The 18,887-nt window shown below is 33.1% G+C and overlaps 3 protein-coding genes across 3 annotated transcripts; 2 read left to right on the top strand and 1 right to left on the bottom strand.

Annotated features, from left to right (window-relative positions):
* Positions 1-3,980: 3,980 nt before the first annotated feature.
* Positions 3,981-8,906, top strand: LOC131854785 (ets DNA-binding protein pokkuri). Its single transcript, XM_059205943.1, has 5 exons — positions 3,981-4,233; positions 6,046-6,325; positions 6,434-6,985; positions 7,075-7,324; positions 7,411-8,906. The coding sequence occupies exons 2-5, from the start codon at positions 6,055-6,057 to the stop codon at positions 7,754-7,756; spliced, it is 1,419 nt and encodes a 472-aa protein (XP_059061926.1). The 5' UTR covers positions 3,981-4,233; positions 6,046-6,054; the 3' UTR covers positions 7,757-8,906.
* A 1,363-nt stretch (positions 8,907-10,269) lies between these two features.
* Positions 10,270-12,738, bottom strand: LOC131854821 (single-stranded DNA-binding protein, mitochondrial). The gene is made up of 3 exons (XM_059205989.1): positions 12,571-12,738; positions 11,159-11,249; positions 10,270-11,052 (listed from the first exon to the last, which is right to left on the bottom strand). Exons 1-3 carry the CDS (start codon positions 12,586-12,588, stop codon positions 10,715-10,717), a joined length of 447 nt encoding a protein of 148 aa, XP_059061972.1. The 5' UTR covers positions 12,589-12,738; the 3' UTR covers positions 10,270-10,714.
* Positions 12,739-13,062: 324 nt separating this feature from the next.
* On the top strand, positions 13,063-18,832 carry LOC131854741 (caprin homolog). The gene is made up of 4 exons (XM_059205883.1): positions 13,063-13,268; positions 16,018-16,200; positions 16,797-16,963; positions 17,410-18,832. Exons 1-4 carry the CDS (start codon positions 13,146-13,148, stop codon positions 18,830-18,832), a joined length of 1,896 nt encoding a protein of 631 aa, XP_059061866.1. The 5' UTR covers positions 13,063-13,145.
* The last annotated feature ends 55 nt before the right edge of the window (positions 18,833-18,887 follow it).

Genomic DNA, 18,887 nt, shown 5'->3' with positions numbered 1-18,887 from the left:
ATCACGACTCAGATGGAAATAAGAAATGCGCTTGATCCGGGTCAGTGCGCAGGAAGTGCCGGAATTTCCATACGATTGCAATTTTAAATGCCTTGGCATCCGCTATAGCTTCCGGTATATTAGCAACGCTTTTCTCGTCGTTAATCATTGTTACTCGCATAATACGTAATTTTGTGATGAATCAATCAATAATTATAATTGTCAAGTACAAGTATCTACTTAACAAATAGGTATATTAATGAAGTTTTCAATTTCGATTTTTTATCCATAAAGATAGAGTTCCACGCATGGTAGATACGTAATTACTATTTGGCATTCTTTACTATATATGACAATGTAGTGGAGTGAATGAAGTACATATACTGTTTTAGTGAATATATTTTTAGTAGGTATGCAAGTTTTTATGATCTATAATTTGTAGAATTTGTCTCAAACCCGACTAGTAGAATAACTATAGCTACATACACACATAGGTAAAACAAACGAAATATATTTATTTTATCATAATTACGTACCAACCTGCATTTAGTTTATTCATCTTGAGACTGACTTCTGTTTTTCTATTTGTTAATTTGGCCTCGATATGTTTTCTCGGACATTTGAAATGTAAGACAATAAAGATATAATTATCAAAACTAAGAACAAAAATATGCATGATTATCTAATGTTAACTGAATAAAATTAGTGTAGATGTTAATAAAATTAATGTAGATACTAATAATACTATCTACATTAATTTTATTATTTAGATAATTTTGTCAACCCTAATTCGCCAAACTCTCCCTATTCCCTACCACCGTCCGGCACCTCCAGCCTCTGTTGCTTAATTTCCTCTTTGAGCGTGTACTAATTTCCGCTTTAAACTATGCCATGGCTTTAATTTCCTATAAAGATTTCGCAATAAAATTCATTTGATAAATTGTAGTGTTTGTAGGTAGTTACGTGTCATGTAAGTAATAAGTAAACGTAATAGATATATTTATCAGATGAAACGAAGGGAATTGGATCCGTTAGATAAATGCTATCTAACGATATTAATTCACTTCATTTAGATATAGGTACAGTCTATCGATTCCACCTCAACGACACAACGTTGTTTAGTGTCTGTGCCCTATTTTATTTAACCCAAATTAAATGTCTAAAAAACAAACCAAAATTATAAAGAATCTTTAATAATAATAAAATTTATAAAATTATAAAATCCTTTGTTTCATCAATCACTTTATTAGTACATTTAGGTACCTACTTCGTATAAATACCTCATTTTGATAGGTAGCTATTATGTCCAAAGCTTGTTTTTATTCTTACCATATAATTTTTATTTAGGTAACCATCATAAAGTTTTATATTAATCTTATTATTGTTTTAATCTCTATTTGAACTTTTATTTGTTCATGTACGTACTTTCTATACCTAAATTAGACCAATAAGTATACCATATTTCCTAGATAATTATGTAGGTAAATACATATTAGAGATAAAACATTAATTTCTGAAAAGATTGCAATGAACTTACAAGACTTACAAAACAGCAGAAATATGTAAGATTATTAAACATAAACAACCTAAAGTACATTTATATCGTTCCTACAGTCTCATATAGATTTGTTTTTAATCAGACGGTCATGTAAAATTTTCCAATTTCTCTTTCAATAAATAAATTAATACCTAATTATAATAAGGATATCGAACTGCCCAACTAATCATAATGTTCTCGTGGGAGTTAAAAGTATGTATGTGCTCACGCAATGAACTTATTTCGAGCACTTCCGCATGTGTTCAGTCAGATTGGAGTCCGGCTATTCGTCGCATTCCAACCGAGCCACCATCGTCACAATCGTCACCTCTAAATAATAATCGAATACCTAGTTAGAGTAGAATAGATAAATGCATTAAGACAATTGAATCTGTAATCAAACACCGGTAACTGGCGATATTCTTATACGCTGATTTATAAAACTGATAAGAAGTGTCAGTTTTATAAATCAGCTTGCAACACTGTTTTGGCGCTAAAATGTTCGTCATCTATATCGTGCCTACTCTATGTTGTGTACCTAGGCCTTGTACTTAATATTTATTTTATTTTTATTGGAATGATATGAATATTATTCCGTTCCCGATACAAATATTACTTGCGTCTATTTTGTTCAAACATTGGTGGATCATTTCTCGTCTTGCTAATTGCACGTTGCACTGGTAAGTACCTACTTATTTGAAATCAATAGGATAGGGATCTTTGCAGTATATGCTCCTAATACCTCATCACATCTAAATCCAAAAATTAATAAATAATACATCCATAATATGTATATATATAAAATTAACACATACATACCTATATCTCACCTAGTCAAGACAAAATATCAATGTTAAGCAGGTCGTTATTCATATTTGCTTTTAACAAAACAATTGCTATATTAATTAACATCGCTTTGTAGGTATTAAAATAAATTGCCTTCTATTATTACTATTACAAATACGGAAATAACAGAAAAATATTTAAATTACACCAAACGCAGAACATCAAAGTGTCTATAAAGAAAGTAGCAGCAAGTTCTGCGGTCACGGTCACGTATGGACGAACATCATAGTCTTTTATTCTCCAAATTACTGCACATAACTTCACGAGTCCACGACAAACGCCTGCGTGTCGCCACCGTACCAACTATGTGCGCCCACCTAACGTGAAAACGAGATGGAATGAGACATGGGAGCGCGGGGCGGGCGAAGGGAGCAACAGGTAAAGATTCCGAGGCCACTTCCGTCTTGGCTGCCGAATATTTCTGTCTCGAACCGGTAGTGGGACGACGGCCAGGGCACACAAGATAATCTCAACCTACACGTATACGCCAACACATCTAAAACATTGGCTTCTGACTTTCGTCTGCTCCAGGAGGTAAAACAAAACTAAACATTGGCTATATGATATAATAGTTAGGCATCCACTGCTTATGATTCATCGATTCTATGATCGTACCATGAGTTAGGAAATTGCAATAAATAATATAGGTATCTTGAATTTATTGATGGTAGTGAATTATTGATACTTAGTAGTTAATCTAAGTATCTGTAATAAATATAGTAGGTATAATAATAAACAAAATAGTGTTCTTCTTTTACTGGTTACTTGTCAATACCCAAACTCATTGTTTTCTAATAGAGATAATAAGTACATAGAGCAGTAAGTTAGCTACGTAATATCAAAAGGTAAATGTAATAAAATCATACATGATTCTCATTAGGTATACCTATTCTGTTATAGTCCACACTTATACACAAGACACAACCAAATGAGCTCAGCTCAAACCGGTTAGCGATCATATTGTCTCACTCTACAGTTCACCAGGAAACTGCATCGTCCCTCTCCTCGTTTCCTTTCCTGTTTTGTGTCTATATTCCCAAGATTTCATGGAAATCTTTAAATGAAAATACTTAATTTGTCCAACCAACTAGAGAACTGTTTAAATAATACGCTTTCGTTATTTTTATGTCATACATGTATTATGGACATTTCAAAATATTAACTAAAGAATATTCATAAATTATAATACATGAAATAAATCTATTAAGTGGATATAATAATAAAAACAAGTCATATCGCACCCGCAATTACTCTGCAAACAAGGAAATATTGCGAGTTATTAAAAACTGGCGCGCTGACGTAATCTCACAACTAGCACTTCCGCATGCCCTAGGCAAGCACATTCAAGTACTACAACAGTACCTACTTACCTTTCGCTGTGCCTATGAAGGTACGTATTTATTATTAAAACTCTATTCCGCAACTATATCTAGTCTACATTTTCATCAACACCGCTGTAACGTTTAGAGGAAACATACTCGTACCGTATTTTTAAAAATGGGTCTTGCCGTCTTGGTCTGGTCCAAAGTTTTATCTCGGCAATATGTGAGGCACTGCGAGGGGAAGGGGCGGAGGAGCCGGCGCGACGGGCGCGCGTCCGTCCGCCCGCGCCGCCACCGCATCATCAGTTCGCGTTGGAGAGTTGCCCGCAACGCTTGTCTGCGAGCTAGATCCCTCAGATACGCTGCTGGTTTACGGCGTGCCGTAACACGACACGTTTGGAGGGACCGCCGCTGCTACGCGTGTGCCTGCTACTGTGAACATTGGATTTTGTGCTCCTAGTGCTGTGACTATGTACATGTGCTGAAAACTCCAGTTCCCGTATTTATAGGATTTTTGACGTCGCAACAAGTTCCGGATCAGCTCAGCCGGTAAGTAGCGGTGCTTATCGCAAACCGCGCTATCGCGACTCACGCATTTCCGACCGCGCCCGATAAGGCGACTGTGTGGTACCTAACGATATGGTACTCAAATCCGGCAGCACTCAATATACATTATATTAAGTCTATAGGCGATTGTATTAAGAAAACTTCATACAGAAGTAGATATATATATATAGACTATCATAACAAAAACACATTATTTATAAACAATTAAATATTGCATCAACTTCGACTACGTAATTACAACCGGATAAAACTTGACTTATACTGAATAGAACTAATAATAAAATTACAAAAACCTGTGAATACAGGAAGCATAATTGAAAAATATAACTAATTATAATCTCACTAGACAGTAGATGTTAGGTTAGGTGTTAGGTATTTGCCTATTTATGTATTTTTAGCTTAATGATAGAATATATAAAAAATATGTAATATATGAATACTTTTTACTTTTTTAAAAATAATTAATATAAATTACTTATATATACTCATATTTATGTCCCACATTTGTAACAAAGTCGATTTCATCCTCCCCAAAATCCAAATCAGCAGGTGGCGACCCTAACTTTATAACATAGGTCAAGACGACAAGAGGGGGCGTAGAACTGCCGACCCTATGAGCATTGAAATCCGTTCGAGTTCCGATAATAAATAATAATATAAAAATCGATGGAACTCCCGTCTGTTAGGTGCAAATATAAAACGTTAAACATTACAATAGTAACCTGATATTATATCTTGAAACTTGTTTATTATATTAATATCATAAAAAACCCACTGATATAAAACCTGGGTTATCGAACGTAGATAACTTGAATACTAAGAACAAATGTGAGGATTGAGGAGATCACCTTATCACATATTATGGATGTAATTTTAATCAAACATATAAAAGTCATCCAAGGTTCACATTTAAAAATCAAAGAACAACACGGAATGAATTAACATCTAAAGAAATATTTTATATACATTTACCTTATTTATACCTAACAAAACAATGAGATTACTTTAAATTCCCTAACATTACTTTTATTAAATACTAATTCAAACTATCGGCTTGAATTTATGTTCATGTATTTTATTACATATGTAGTGCAATTTAGTTTAATAGCATCTACTAATTAGTAATCGAAAATATCTATATTTATACACATTAAAATGTAAATTACTCTTATGAAAATATATTCCATAAATAAATAAATAATAAATAGTATCTAATATTTTTGTTTCATCATTAGAACAATGTGTTGCTTGAACGTACCTAATACCTGCTAAAAATAGTATATTTTCCAGATTACTTACATAACGTAATTTGCAACGTAATTTTAACGTTGCAGTAATAAGACTTGTTAAAATTACATGTCTACTCAATAGTATGATCGACTTGTGAAGACAAAATTAAATATGTTTGTACAATACTGTATAATAATTGGTACAATATAATTGATTAAACCGAAACACGAGATTAACAGCACACATTCGTTCAAATAAATTATATATTCTCGGAAATTATTGTAACCGCCACCTATATCAAGGAATATATAAAACTTTTAAAGACAGCTCTTAGAGTACTCAACGATGAAAACCGTTCTACAATTTAATAATTTTGCAGTCATAAATTGAGTTTTTGCCGATTGTTCTTGTCCAACGTTTAGTAGGTTAGTTACTTAATAAAGTAAAGAAACTACCTGAACAATTAATAAACAGTGGAGATATATTATGTAAAAAAACAAAATCTGCCTAATTAAATGTTTTTAAATTTGAGTTTGACTATATAAAATTATTTCTTAATTTCAGACAATCGTGATGAAAGTCGTTAGTCTTCAACTGCCGTCGGGGCCTACAAGTATGGAGCGATTACCGCTGCCATTTAGTCCGACGGACCTGTTATGGCGGTATCCATTGCCATGGGCCCCACCACCTCCATCTCCCCTTGGTGATACGAAGGCACAACTACCAGCCGGTCTTCCGCCAGAGCCAAGATTATGGACCAGAGAAGATGTAGCAGTCTTCTTAAAGTGGTGCGAAAGAGAGTTTGACTTGCCAAATTTCGATATGGATTTATTCCAAATGAATGGTAAGTTATATTATATTCTGATTTCTAATATCGACGAATCGAAAGTAAAAATTCATCACATTGATTTTTCGTCATTATATGTTAGTAAATAAATAATATCTTTTACAGGTAAAGCTTTATGCTTGTTGACCAAAACTGACTTAGGAGAGCGTTGTCCAGGCGCCGGTGATGTTTTGCACAATGTTTTACAAATGTTGGTGCGCGATGCAGCACTTTTAGGAAGAGTTCCGTCTTCACCTGTAACTCCAACAGCACGCGCTGCTCCTTATCCGCCATCACCACACTCACATCCACCAACACCAACTTGGACTGTCGACGGTTTCCATCATTTCCATAGTGCTGCTGTAGCCGCTGCCCAACCAAACTCAGTAACGTTAAGTCCGGCACCATCAGTAGATAGTTCAGGAAGTCCACAACGTGGGGAGGCAGTAAACTATGGACCGACGTATGCGCCATCGGTACCCGCACAAGCACAGGCAGCAAGTTCTGGAAGCAATCATTCGGATTCAGATGAAGAAACACAATTCGGACATCCGCCTAGATCTCCCAAAGATGCTCCTCTTGCGAGTCCAGCACCACAAAATCTTCCAGTACAGCATTCGCATTATCGTACTCAACACAGAGAATTCTTCCCGAATGATATGCCCGAATCGAATACAAGTAAGTTTGACGTTATAAAATAAACAAAACGATTGCACATATGAGTATGCAAAATAACAAATAAATTAATCACTGCTATTATTTTCCAGATGGTCGATTATTATGGGATTTTCTACAACAGCTACTAAATGATCCAACTCAGCGGTATACAAATTACATCGCGTGGAAAAATAGAGACACTGGTGTATTCAAGATTGTAGATCCTGCTGGACTAGCCAAACTCTGGGGAATTCAGAAAAATCACCTATCAATGAACTACGATAAAATGTCTCGAGCTTTAAGATATTACTATCGTGTCAATATCCTACGTAAAGTACAAGGCGAACGACATTGTTACCAGTATGTATTTATTTCCTTAACTTTTAAATAATTTCACATAACATTATTTATAGAAATATAACTTATATTTTTTTCTTTTTCCACAGATTTCTAAGGAATCCAACAGAATTAAAGAATATTAAGAACATCTCACTTCTACGACAACAAATGAGCCCCACGAGAGTAGTACCTCAAGCTGTTGTGAAAACAGAAATGAAAGAAGAACGTTGCGAAGAAGAAGCAGTAGATGAAGACATGCCTACTGATCTTAGCATGGCTGCTTCAGAGCCGTGGCGAAAGCGAGCGCGATCAGATCCCGCTCCTGTTCCATTACAACATGACAAACACCGCATCAGTGTTCTCATTGGTGATAATATGATGCTCAAACGTGAACCTGAATATAATGGCGATCATTACGCTCTGAACCTTAAAAGTGAAAAATGTGAACAATGATCACTAACAATGAAAGTTCTGAACGCTTACAGTGCGATACGTTTATATAGTGTGAACAAAACTCCACCCACTAAAATTCTAGTCAAATTCCTCTCAGAAATAATTATATAAGTCTTCCTAATATAACATGTTTATTGATATAGCTGTATTATGGAAACTAACGCTGAGAGTACTTTGACGGATTTATTATGGTCTTGGAGTTAAACAGGGTATGGACCTAAAATAATGCCTTTGTGCCAAGTGATTTTATATAATAGTGTCAATTACCTAATAGTTAGCAAAAGGAATAAGAGTTTATGTGTGTTGAAATCATATAGACTATTTTAAAATTTGTGCAATGGACTGCAGAGATCTCGCAGTTTCAAATAGATTTATTGAAAGAAATTGCGTGTGCATAAGTGTGCGCGCTTACTAATGCATTTTATAATTTAAATAACTATACCTATATGTATAGATCCAAAAGTAGAAAATATATTCAAAAAGTGGATACACGCAAATCAACAGATTTATAAAACATCGTTATATAGAAAATTAACAGATTATCGTCTTCCAATTGTTTTTATCCATTTCAATTGTAGCTAGAGAGAAAGTAATATCTTTAATGTACCTACCACGTAATTTAAAATTCATGCGTTATTGTGGCAGCTATAATTCTTAAAAAATCAACTGTTTGAATAAAATACAAGAATATAATCTAAAAGACAATAAAAATAATCTTATTACCTAAAATGCCTTGAAATAAAAAATGTCCACTGTGATAAAAAAAATAAAGTGGTAGACATATAGAGTATGCTAGGACTTTAACTCAAAGATTTCCAGCTACAATTTTCTGTGATCTCTTTTATCAATGTAGGTAAATGTCATAGAGAGTTAAATATAGTTTTGTAAATATTAGATTAAGATATAAATAAGTTAGGATAAAAAGAACAGACTGTAAAGAGAGTGTATGTATGATTTGTGAAACAAAGAGGAGCTTTATCAGAGTACCTAGTATATGTAAGTACTATTACAATTGAGTTTGTATTTTTACAATCATTTCTATCTGGCATACTTTCATGCCAATTCTTCCAACATGTACACAATATGTTTATGACGTTCACAAAAAATATTGTGGCAGATTTATTATAACTAAAAATAAATGAAAATGATGTTATAAGCTTATCTAACTTATTTACGTATCACCTTTACCTATCTGAGCTCACTCCTACCCATGAAATATTTACGACCTCGAAATTCCTCAATATATTGCAAATTTGTAGTTTCAGTCTTATCTACTGCATATCATATCTACCTCTTTTCGGGTTTTTCAGCAGGTGTAGCAAATACTTACCAGTAAAGACAATCTTTATATTATAAAAATTATAAATAGTCTATTGAAAGAGTTATTTTGGAAAGGTAAATGTTTTTAGTCTAGTTTCATCTTGATAAAATTAGGTAAAAGACACAATACAGCAATACCTAAAGTCTGCTCTTTAAAAAAAATATTAATCAAAGTAGTACCTTATATCACAGAAGTCGGTTTGACTTCTGTGACTTGATTGATTTTTGTTCACAAACTGATAACAATAAATCCTTTTTTATTATCTGTCTGTACATATCAACTTTGCCATCAGAAACGGTTTAACCGATTTGAATGCTGTATTCAATGGTGAATTCCAAAAAGCTATCTATAACAAAGTGTTTGATTCCATGCATGGGGTCTTATCGATCATAAACAATTTATAAAGTATCGTACAACAGATACTTGGTCCGTGGTCCCAGGATCAAATAGTCTAATGTTATATAAAGGAAGATTGTGTTTTTAATGGTTAACCTCAAAACATACTTAACACTTTTATTGACTACATCATATTTATCATTTAATAATACATATATTTATTCAGAGTTGCATTAGTACAGGCAGAGTTTACGATAAATGTTTAGTACCTACCTACTATATTTAGTTTTAAAGTTAAAACCGTAACGCTGATTGCGACTTCCACTTAGCATTTATACTGTAGGATAACCAACTTATACCTCAGCGGTGACACTGATAGTGCCCACCAGAGACCCGACAAGGATCTTACAGATAGATAAAGACAATAATCGTGTCATAAGAACGTTTTATAAATAGGTACAATTAATATAATATTAATTTCTATTCCACGATAACCAGGCCGTATAACAAGTACAAAAAGAAATAAAAAAATAATATTCAATTCGACATTAAGTTATCTGTATAGCCTTATATTGTATAAAAAGTTATAATGCCTATCCAAACACTACGAGAAACTACTACTACTACTATGAGAAAAAGACAAAAGGCGCCATCTATTGTTGAATAGCGTGCTAGTTAAAACAAGTTAGTATAATGTGAAAATAATTTTGTTGATACAAATATCTTTTACCTGGATTTGCATATTTTAAACACAAACTATACCCACTTGAAAACAACTAAAAATTATTATTCCCAAATCCTTTATATTTTAAGGATATCGTCTATATAGGTACCTTAGTATTACAATGAATTAAAACACCAACTTCGTTAAAATGGTATCTGCTTTTATTTATCACAAGCAAATTAAATCACATTGTACTTACACACTAATTAACATAAGTAACGACATTCATGAGAAATTGACATCACAAGCTTTAAATCATCTAAACATATAACTTGTGTGTAATGTATATAAATTTCATAAGTACTCCCAAAATCCTATAATTAATATGGTTTAGCTGTTACACAAATGTATATTATTGGAAAAAATTATTATATTAAAAATATTATTGGAAACTAAGTAAAAATAGATTTAATTAGTTATGATATAAAGATTACAGAGAGATTCAGATATAGAGATTTAACTAATTACATTGGGAATGCTTATTACACTTAAACTTTCAACTTGTTTGTAAAAATCTGATTTACTTTAGCTTCTGTATACCAAACTTCTGATGCCTAGTTCTTAAAAAACTATTTCATTAATTTTCTAATGGCTGTCCTTGGAAAAATATAATATCATCAGCAACAACAGTAGATGCTGTTCGAACTTGGCCATCATCAAGTTTCACTTCACCATATGACAGTTTACCAGTAACATATACTCTTTGGCCTTTTTTTAGATATTTATATACTGTATCACGGAGACCCGGTTTAAAAATGCTGACTCTGTGCCAATCAGTTCGTTGTAATATATCTCCTGACTCATATTTATAACTAAAATGAGTAGCAAGAGGAAAATTCACAACTGGATGCTCTTCGGAACCTCGCTTTTGAGGATCAGCACCAACTCTACCAAGTAGTGTTACTTGATTTATTGCTGCAACAAAACAATTTTTATTAATGGTTAAAAAGATTGGTGAATCCTTATCTCATATGAATATCATGTAAATTAAGTTATAAGTAACACATTAGCCAGTACATACTTTTTTCAGTTTTTTGACTATCAAGCTTTAGTGCAGTTGTATGTAGTTTATTACTTTGTAATCTCAGCAATTGGTAGGTGAAACAGGATATCTGAAATAAATAATAGACATAATAAAATATGTACGTTTTTGTAAAATTTCTGACAAATATATGATAGGTAGGTAGATAGGTATATGATTTACTTTTCTACATATATAATAATATTTAATTTAGTATGAAAGAATTTGAATAATGTGTACTCATTGAAGTTAATATAACAAAACAGCAACTTGAGTTGATAAAATGGATAAACATTTAAAAAAAATAGGTGAACAAAATTTAATCTACTTATATATAAGTATTTTATTTAAAATCTTACTAGAGTAGCATATGCAATTTTCTTTTATAAAGTAGAAGGCCAGAAAGAAAAGTAGAAATTTATTATTAAAAATTTTTATATACTTAGCTTTGAATGTTTAAATTAGAAGTTGTAGGTGTCAGTCATTAACAGTTTAAGACAAAGGTCCATATTGGCTCTCTATCTCTTTAAAATTACATAAGTATGACTTGACTAATACTGGCATTAATCACACCAACCCATACCAAGTCCACATGACCAATAAAGTTTATCAAAATGGTCTAAGGTAACAGGAACACACAATTATTACTATCAAATATTACATTGTAGCATGTACTTAAAAACACTACATAGGCAAACAAATGTCCATAATATTTGCACAGTGAATGTTTTTGTATAAGAATTAATCATATCCATTCAAAAAAATATAAATGATAGGTCTTTTGAGAGATCATAAAATTCCAACAAATTTAAAGTCCCTGAAAATTTTGTTACAGACAACCTGCCTGTCCTCATGTTACAACCTATCTTCACATTAAAACTTCATCAAGATTTGCAGCAGTTTAATTTTGAAAAAGTAATAGCCAGACACACATATACTATTATATAAAATTACAGTGTCCCATTCCCTAATGTTAGAATAATCACTAATACATATTAGTGTTAAATTGTACACTATAAAACGTAGAATTGTTAAGTTTGAATTCCGGTTTTCAGGTTGCTTTAATTCAGTAGTAAAGTTACCTAATAAGACACATACAAATTGGATGATCAATGAATTTCGGAGTTTTATAATTCGTATTCACCTAGTTTTTTCAAATTTGAATATTTCGAACTTATGGTTTACAATTATTGCATGTGTTTTGGATAAAGAATACACAAAATGTTTAATTGCATCGAATTTGTCACGATGACCTAAAAGATAAATTTTGTTAATCATATATTCATGTGTATGAAAGACACGACGTACATTTCAAAATTCGTCTTATAATATAAAAAATACAAAGCTTTTGCTAAAAACGCACAAACCGGCCAGAAACATTAATTAGGTTATATTTACAAAACCGTACTCACTCTTGTATTACAAAACATTTTGAAATATTAACACTAATATTATAAAAACAAAATTTAAAAAGTGAAAATAAAACAGCAAATTATTTTCAAGTTTATTTTACTATGAGAAAAAAATAAAAATTTGAGTATAATAAATCATTTGAAAAAAAACAAAATTTTAAATTCACAAAAGAAATATATTTTTTTTCTATATTGATTATACGACTCTGGATGGAAGACCTTTTCACCAATATCTATGGTTAAAACAGACTTGGTGATTACTTGCTTAGTAACTAAATTTATATTTGTGTGATAAGCAATGAAGATTCGATGCCTATATTAAAGAATAATAACAATTAATATCTAATATATTATGATACCGACTTTTAGTGGCCTAGGCTTACTAAAATGATTAAAAGTTGGTGTATTCGAGCTCCTGAATTTTGGTTATGTTGTACCAACATAGAAATAAAATGCTTGCGTCGTTCGTTCGATGACAGTTTGCTTGGGTTATAAAGATAGATAAAAAATCTATCTCTATCTCTTCATTCAACCATCACAATACCCAATCCAGGAAAAGTTGTTGCCTGTGAAGGATGCCTTCAGCTGCGAATGCAAAATCCGAAAAGCCAGCCTCTTCGGAGGCTTTGGATAATTCACCAGTACGACAGATTATGACCATTATTGAGCATAAAATCCGAAATTTGGAGAAAAGAAAGGTACGTATAATGTACAGCACTATTAAGAGCAGTATATTTTTTGTTTATTAAGTATTATATTATTAATATCCTAAAACATAATTAAACAAGCTTCAGATTATAGTTTTAATACATTATTAAGGTATACAATTGTGTACTTCAGCAGTAAATAAAATAATTGCATATTTCATACCGTTGACGCCATTTTCACACATGTGCTCGACCAATGTTGACGATACAAAACCCTGACGCCCAAATTTTTATTGTCATCTGTCATTTAATTAATTTCATGGGATATAAATTTATTATGAAATAATATTTTATGGATATATCTGATTATAATGCGTTCCATTATTATGAATTTTGTAATAGAAATAATAATTCCTCTAATAAACTTAATGTAAACGCTTTCGATTAGATTATTTATTTTATCATATCAATGCAGACTTATTTCAAAAGAATGAGCAAGAAAATTTGCTTTTTTAAATGACGCTCTCCGGTTTTGCATTTTTAATAGCAAAATTGATAAATATAAATTAATGTAATAGTTTCTTGAGTACTGATTTATTTTGTAGTAAGTCATAGTTATTTTGAGGGTCGATAATGGAATGGTACACCCGCCTGTGCTAACAGTTTACGCTGGCGGGGCACCAGCACCAGGATGATAATTAGTTAGCCCATCGTGACAAATTCACCAGGAATTTGACATGATGGTTTCCAGGGGGAACCGCGTGGAGGTCGACCTGACATGATACATTGCTAGCAATGGGGTTATCAATCCACATTACCAACAATCCCCTTCCCCCCAGTAAGTCATAGTTATCAGAGCAGACCAGTACCTACCTGTAGCAGCCGCATACTTAGTGAGCTAGTCATCACTGCACTCAACCATCATGATAGGAAGGGGATTGTTATCTTATCTTATCATCCTGCACTGGTGCCCCACCAGAGTAAACTGTTAGCGCAGGCGGGTGTACGATTCCATTATCATCCATAAAAAAAAACATAATTTAGAGGACCAAGGTACGTGCAATATATGGAATGGTACATTAGACACTAGAAATATCATATGTAATCATAATCAGTAAGAAACTAAGAAGCATTGGGGCAATTGCTTCCCATACTTAATTGCTAGTTTGAGAACTTGACAATTTGTTGAATAACTAGACACCATGAAGATGCTCACTGAATTTTATATAAATGTTAAGTAATAGGATATATTATGTTAATTATTAATGTGTTAATCGCCATGTTACTCACCTGTGTCTGACACTAAGAAGTTCTACATGAGCCATGACAGACATATATCTGACGTATGCGATTTTGTAGAAGACCACAGCAATCACAGATATCCGCCGCAAACAATACATTTGTATTATGTTTCGAAAACTTGGCCTATAAGAACCAAATCTTGAAAATTTCTAATAAATGAACATCAGACATATACAAGTGGTTGTTTTGAAAAAAAGTTTTAATATAGGGCCATGTCAATCATATATGTGTGACATAAAAATTAAAGTTATTCTGGGAATTTTGGCAAAAAAAAATCTGTGATACATTAAGTTTCCTTGATACATTTTTGAAATAATCTAATAAAGTTACCATGGCTCATGTGAAAAATTTTCTGATATTATAATAGCGATTAACATGTTAAGAAAGAAGAAGAAAGAAAGAAAATATTTTATTCATTGCTTTTCAGCAATGTTACAATATGGTTAAGGTTCCTGTTGCAAAGTTGTTCATGCCCATATTAAAGATACTTATATGTTTTACTAGCAAAGGATGAAATCAGGTTACTTAGCACATGAGCAGGTGCATGAAGGTTGTGCACACATTATTAGCAATAGAATCTACAGTCTAATAACTCTTAACCAATTTATGAAAGGTTTACTACTCTTGGCAGTTACTTATTCTAAGTATAGATTTAGAACAAGGTTCATGATTATTAAACAAGTTATTTTATTTTTGTACAATTGTAACAAATGTTGTTTTTGAAGAAATAATATGTAATATTGCTTAAACCCTGTCAAAAATGTACACATATTGTTATTGGAAACTCTTATATACTACTCTTGCTTACCAAAATGGTGAAATCGAACTATTATGGTTCAACAGTATCTATTTATGTGTATCACTATACCTGTGAGACCATGACCTGTGAATTCTGTCAAACTGACAATTTACAAGTCCCAGATAATGAAATGATGCAACAAATATAATGGATTAAAGAATTAGGGGAAATATTCACACATTGTTTTGCAATATTCACTACATTTCTACATCATACAAACTACATTAAAATCTATATCAAGACTATTCTCAAAATTTTAAATTTAGAGTATGAGTTTGTAGTATATGAAAGGGGATTATTTTTATTTTATTTCAAAATTGTTTATTTTTATATCCAAAAAATAATAAATATATAAAAAAATATGCTTCCAGCCTTGCTCTTTGTCTCTCAATTAAGAACACAGGGAAGACAAGATAAAGAAGTACACACATTTTTTTAACACCCATTCAGAGAAAGTCAGTGTATGTCAGTTATACAATGCTGCCTAGCATGAACAGATGATTGAAAAAGGAACTATAAATATACATTATAATAAAAGTTTTTAATAACATCATAAGATTAAATTACATTGTCATTTTAGGCCAGTAAATTCTGAATATTTCAATGGCAGTCAACATGTTCATATATTAGTATAATGTTATAACTGAATGTCATATTCAGGTATAACATTATATTTAACATATTTTTATCTTTTTTTAGAGTAAGCTAACATCATACCGCGATTTACAAAAAGCAGGCAAAGAGCTGAATACTGACCAGAAGGTAGCAGTTGCAAAGTATGATGAAGTGGCCCAAACACTTGAGTTTGCAAGGGATATGTCCAAGCAAGTTGCTGGAATTGCAACAGCTGCAGAACGTGAAGCAAAGAAACAAGCAAAAAAGGTACATTCAATTATACCATGTAGCTTTTGTGTATATTGTACAAGTTCTTACCTGCAACTTCATATATGGTTATTTTGAAAAATATATATCTTACTAGCTGTACGCGTGGTATTTAACTTTATGTTTCTAAAATAAAATATTTTTTATAAAATAAAGGTAGCCTAAGTTACTCCTTATTACGTCAGCTACCTGCCAATAAAAGTCCATGCCATTTAAGAGATTAGCTGGAGACACAAACAAAAATTGTAAAAAATGTTATTTTGGTAAAGTAAACAACAACTAAAAGTGAAAAGAATTCAGATATGAAGTATATTCTATACATATAATCCCTTGAACAGTCACTGGGTTGTATATTTGGACAAATATTTTTTGACAATTAAACAAAAAATATAATCTTCAAGATCTGAATGTTAATCATTATATAATTAAAATATAATACATTTAAATGATTATATACTAACAATTAAAAAGAATAGTGTAAACATTAACATTTTTAGATAGACAATATGAAATAATACTGATAGTGTAAAAATCAAATTACCAAAATTTATAATTATTTGATTTTGATTATGGCATTTTAAATTTCTTATATACAGGATGCTTGGGTACGTTATGCAGCGGAAACAAACAAAATTCGAGAAGTACTGTTAATTCTGGATTGCCTTATGCAAATGGGTAATAATGAAGCTCGAGATGATTTTTTGAATGGATGTAATGGAGCGGCAAAACTTACTGAGGAAGACCTAAAAATTTTAGATGATTTGTAAGTATTACTTATATTTATAACAGGAAGTTTTTAATAACATTCAAAGTACATAATATATATATATGTATATATAACTAGCTGTACCTGCGACTTCGTTCGCGTGGAATTTAACTTTATCTTTCTAAAATAAAAGTAGCCTAAGTTACTCCTTATTACATCAGCTACCTACCAAAAAAGTCCCGTCAAAATCTGTCCAGCCATTTCAGAGATTAGCCGGAACAAACAGACAGACAGACAAAAATTGTAAAAAATGACATTTTGGTGTCTGTACCGAATTTATATTCATATGCATGTAGTAAAAAATGGTTATTTCAATATTACAAACAGACACTTCATTATCCACAGACTATATAAGGATAATGAATCCTACTACTAACACAACTTGCCATATAGTGAATATAATATTTTTAAATTAATAATATATATTATATTTTTTATTATAGATACCCTGAAGTGACACCGAAACATGAAGTAAATGAAGAAGGATTGCCTGGATTTCACATTCACGCGACCAAAGCTGCTGACCATTTATATTCTATTATTGATGGTAAACCAAAGGAAGTACTTGGTACAACCTATGCACGTATAAAAGAAATTGTTACCACAGTCCATGAGTGTGGTTACTTTGACAAGACAGATGATAATGTAGTTGTGGAAACTGAAGAAAATTTTATTTCTGCTTGTGAGGAGACACAGGAGGTGGTAGAAACTGAACTAGTAACGGAACCAGTACCTGCTTATCCCCCCGCTGGCGCACTGCCAGTACCTCCCGCACCAGCCGTTGTACCAGCTCCTGCTTATCCTCTACGTCAACTTCCTCCAATTACTTTGCAAGAAGTTGAACATGCATACTTTTCTCAACAGTACCCACAACAAAGGCCTCTAACAGAAGTAATAGGGTCACAGAACTTCTTCTTCTTACAAGAATCTGAAATTGACAGCCCTATTGGCACCCCTCAACCACCACAAATTCCTAACCAACCATCACCACCAGCACCTATTCCTACTCAAACTTTCACCAACCAACACTTTGTACAACTGCCTGGGGGGCGTGTTCCAGACGCTGCTGGTATGCCATTACCACCGCAAGCCCATTTTGTTCCACATCCTGAGCATCCTGGTTTTGCACCAAATGCTGCTGGTGTCCAAATTCCTATGACCCCACAAGGACACCCTCCACATCCTCAGCATGTAGCCCCTCAACCGCTGCCTCATCCTGCTCCACAACCTGGTATTCCACAACCATCTCAACTACAGCCGCAACCTCATCTTAAGCATCCACCACATACCTCAACTATTCAGGTAGACCGTCAACCTGTTAATCAACACGAAGAGCGACAACCTGCTACATCTGTGGAGGAGAAAAATGATGACGAGTGGAAAGAGAGCCGTAGTCCTGAGCATGAGGATGGTATGGACCGTAAGACACAAGGTCAGGGTGATAGACAGAATAGATACAGACGTTATGGTAGACGTGTAGGTGGTCGTGGGGCACCAAACGGTCATCGCGGCCGTGGAACCTTCCTGAATATGCAGAGCGGCGATGGGTATCGGGGTAGACACGGCGGCGAATACCAGACCAGGCCTAATAAGGAAGGCTACCAGAGCCGACAGTATGATGGTTATCAAAACAGGCACGGTAAGGACGGGTATAATAACCGAGCTGACACCCGAGAAGATGGGTACTACGGAAACGGCGATCCAGCTGATTCCCACCACCATAACGATAATGGTGGCCGAGACAGATACAATGATAATAATCAAAGCTATCAGGGTGGATTCAAAAGTCGCGGCAGGGGAGGGCCACGGGGTGGTCCACGTGGGACTGCGCGGCCTCCGCGCCCCCAACACTGCACGATGGGCTAATTGACCTGACCTCATGCTCATCTTATCATCCTCCACTGGTGCCCCCCCAGCGTAA

Source organism: Achroia grisella, unplaced genomic scaffold, assembly GCF_030625045.1.
Source record: "Achroia grisella isolate CSIRO2021 unplaced genomic scaffold, CSIRO_AGI_Agris_v1 utg1245, whole genome shotgun sequence".
Classification (NCBI taxonomy): Eukaryota; Metazoa; Arthropoda; class Insecta; order Lepidoptera; family Pyralidae; genus Achroia; species Achroia grisella.
The sequence above is the reverse complement of the archived record's forward strand: the minus strand, read 5'-3'. Positions and strand labels throughout refer to the sequence as shown.

Excerpts from the sequence above, each read along its gene's own strand:
- LOC131854741 (XM_059205883.1), top strand. The coding sequence starts at position 13,146 with ATGCCTTCAGCTGCGAATGCAAAATCCGAAAAGCCAGCCTCTTCGGAG. Across the intron at positions 13,269-16,017 it reads GAAATTTGGAGAAAAGAAAG|AGTAAGCTAACATCATACCG; the intron begins GTACGTATAATG and ends ATCTTTTTTTAG. Across the intron at positions 16,201-16,796 it reads CAAAGAAACAAGCAAAAAAG|GATGCTTGGGTACGTTATGC; the intron begins GTACATTCAATT and ends TCTTATATACAG.
- LOC131854821 (XM_059205989.1), bottom strand. Across the intron at positions 11,053-11,158 it reads TAGTCAAAAAACTGAAAAAA|CAATAAATCAAGTAACACTA; the intron begins GTATGTACTGGC and ends GTTTTGTTGCAG.
- LOC131854785 (XM_059205943.1), top strand. The coding sequence starts at position 6,055 with ATGAAAGTCGTTAGTCTTCAACTGCCGTCGGGGCCTACAAGTATGGAG. Across the intron at positions 6,326-6,433 it reads GGATTTATTCCAAATGAATG|GTAAAGCTTTATGCTTGTTG; the intron begins GTAAGTTATATT and ends TATCTTTTACAG. Across the intron at positions 7,325-7,410 it reads GGCGAACGACATTGTTACCA|ATTTCTAAGGAATCCAACAG; the intron begins GTATGTATTTAT and ends CTTTTTCCACAG.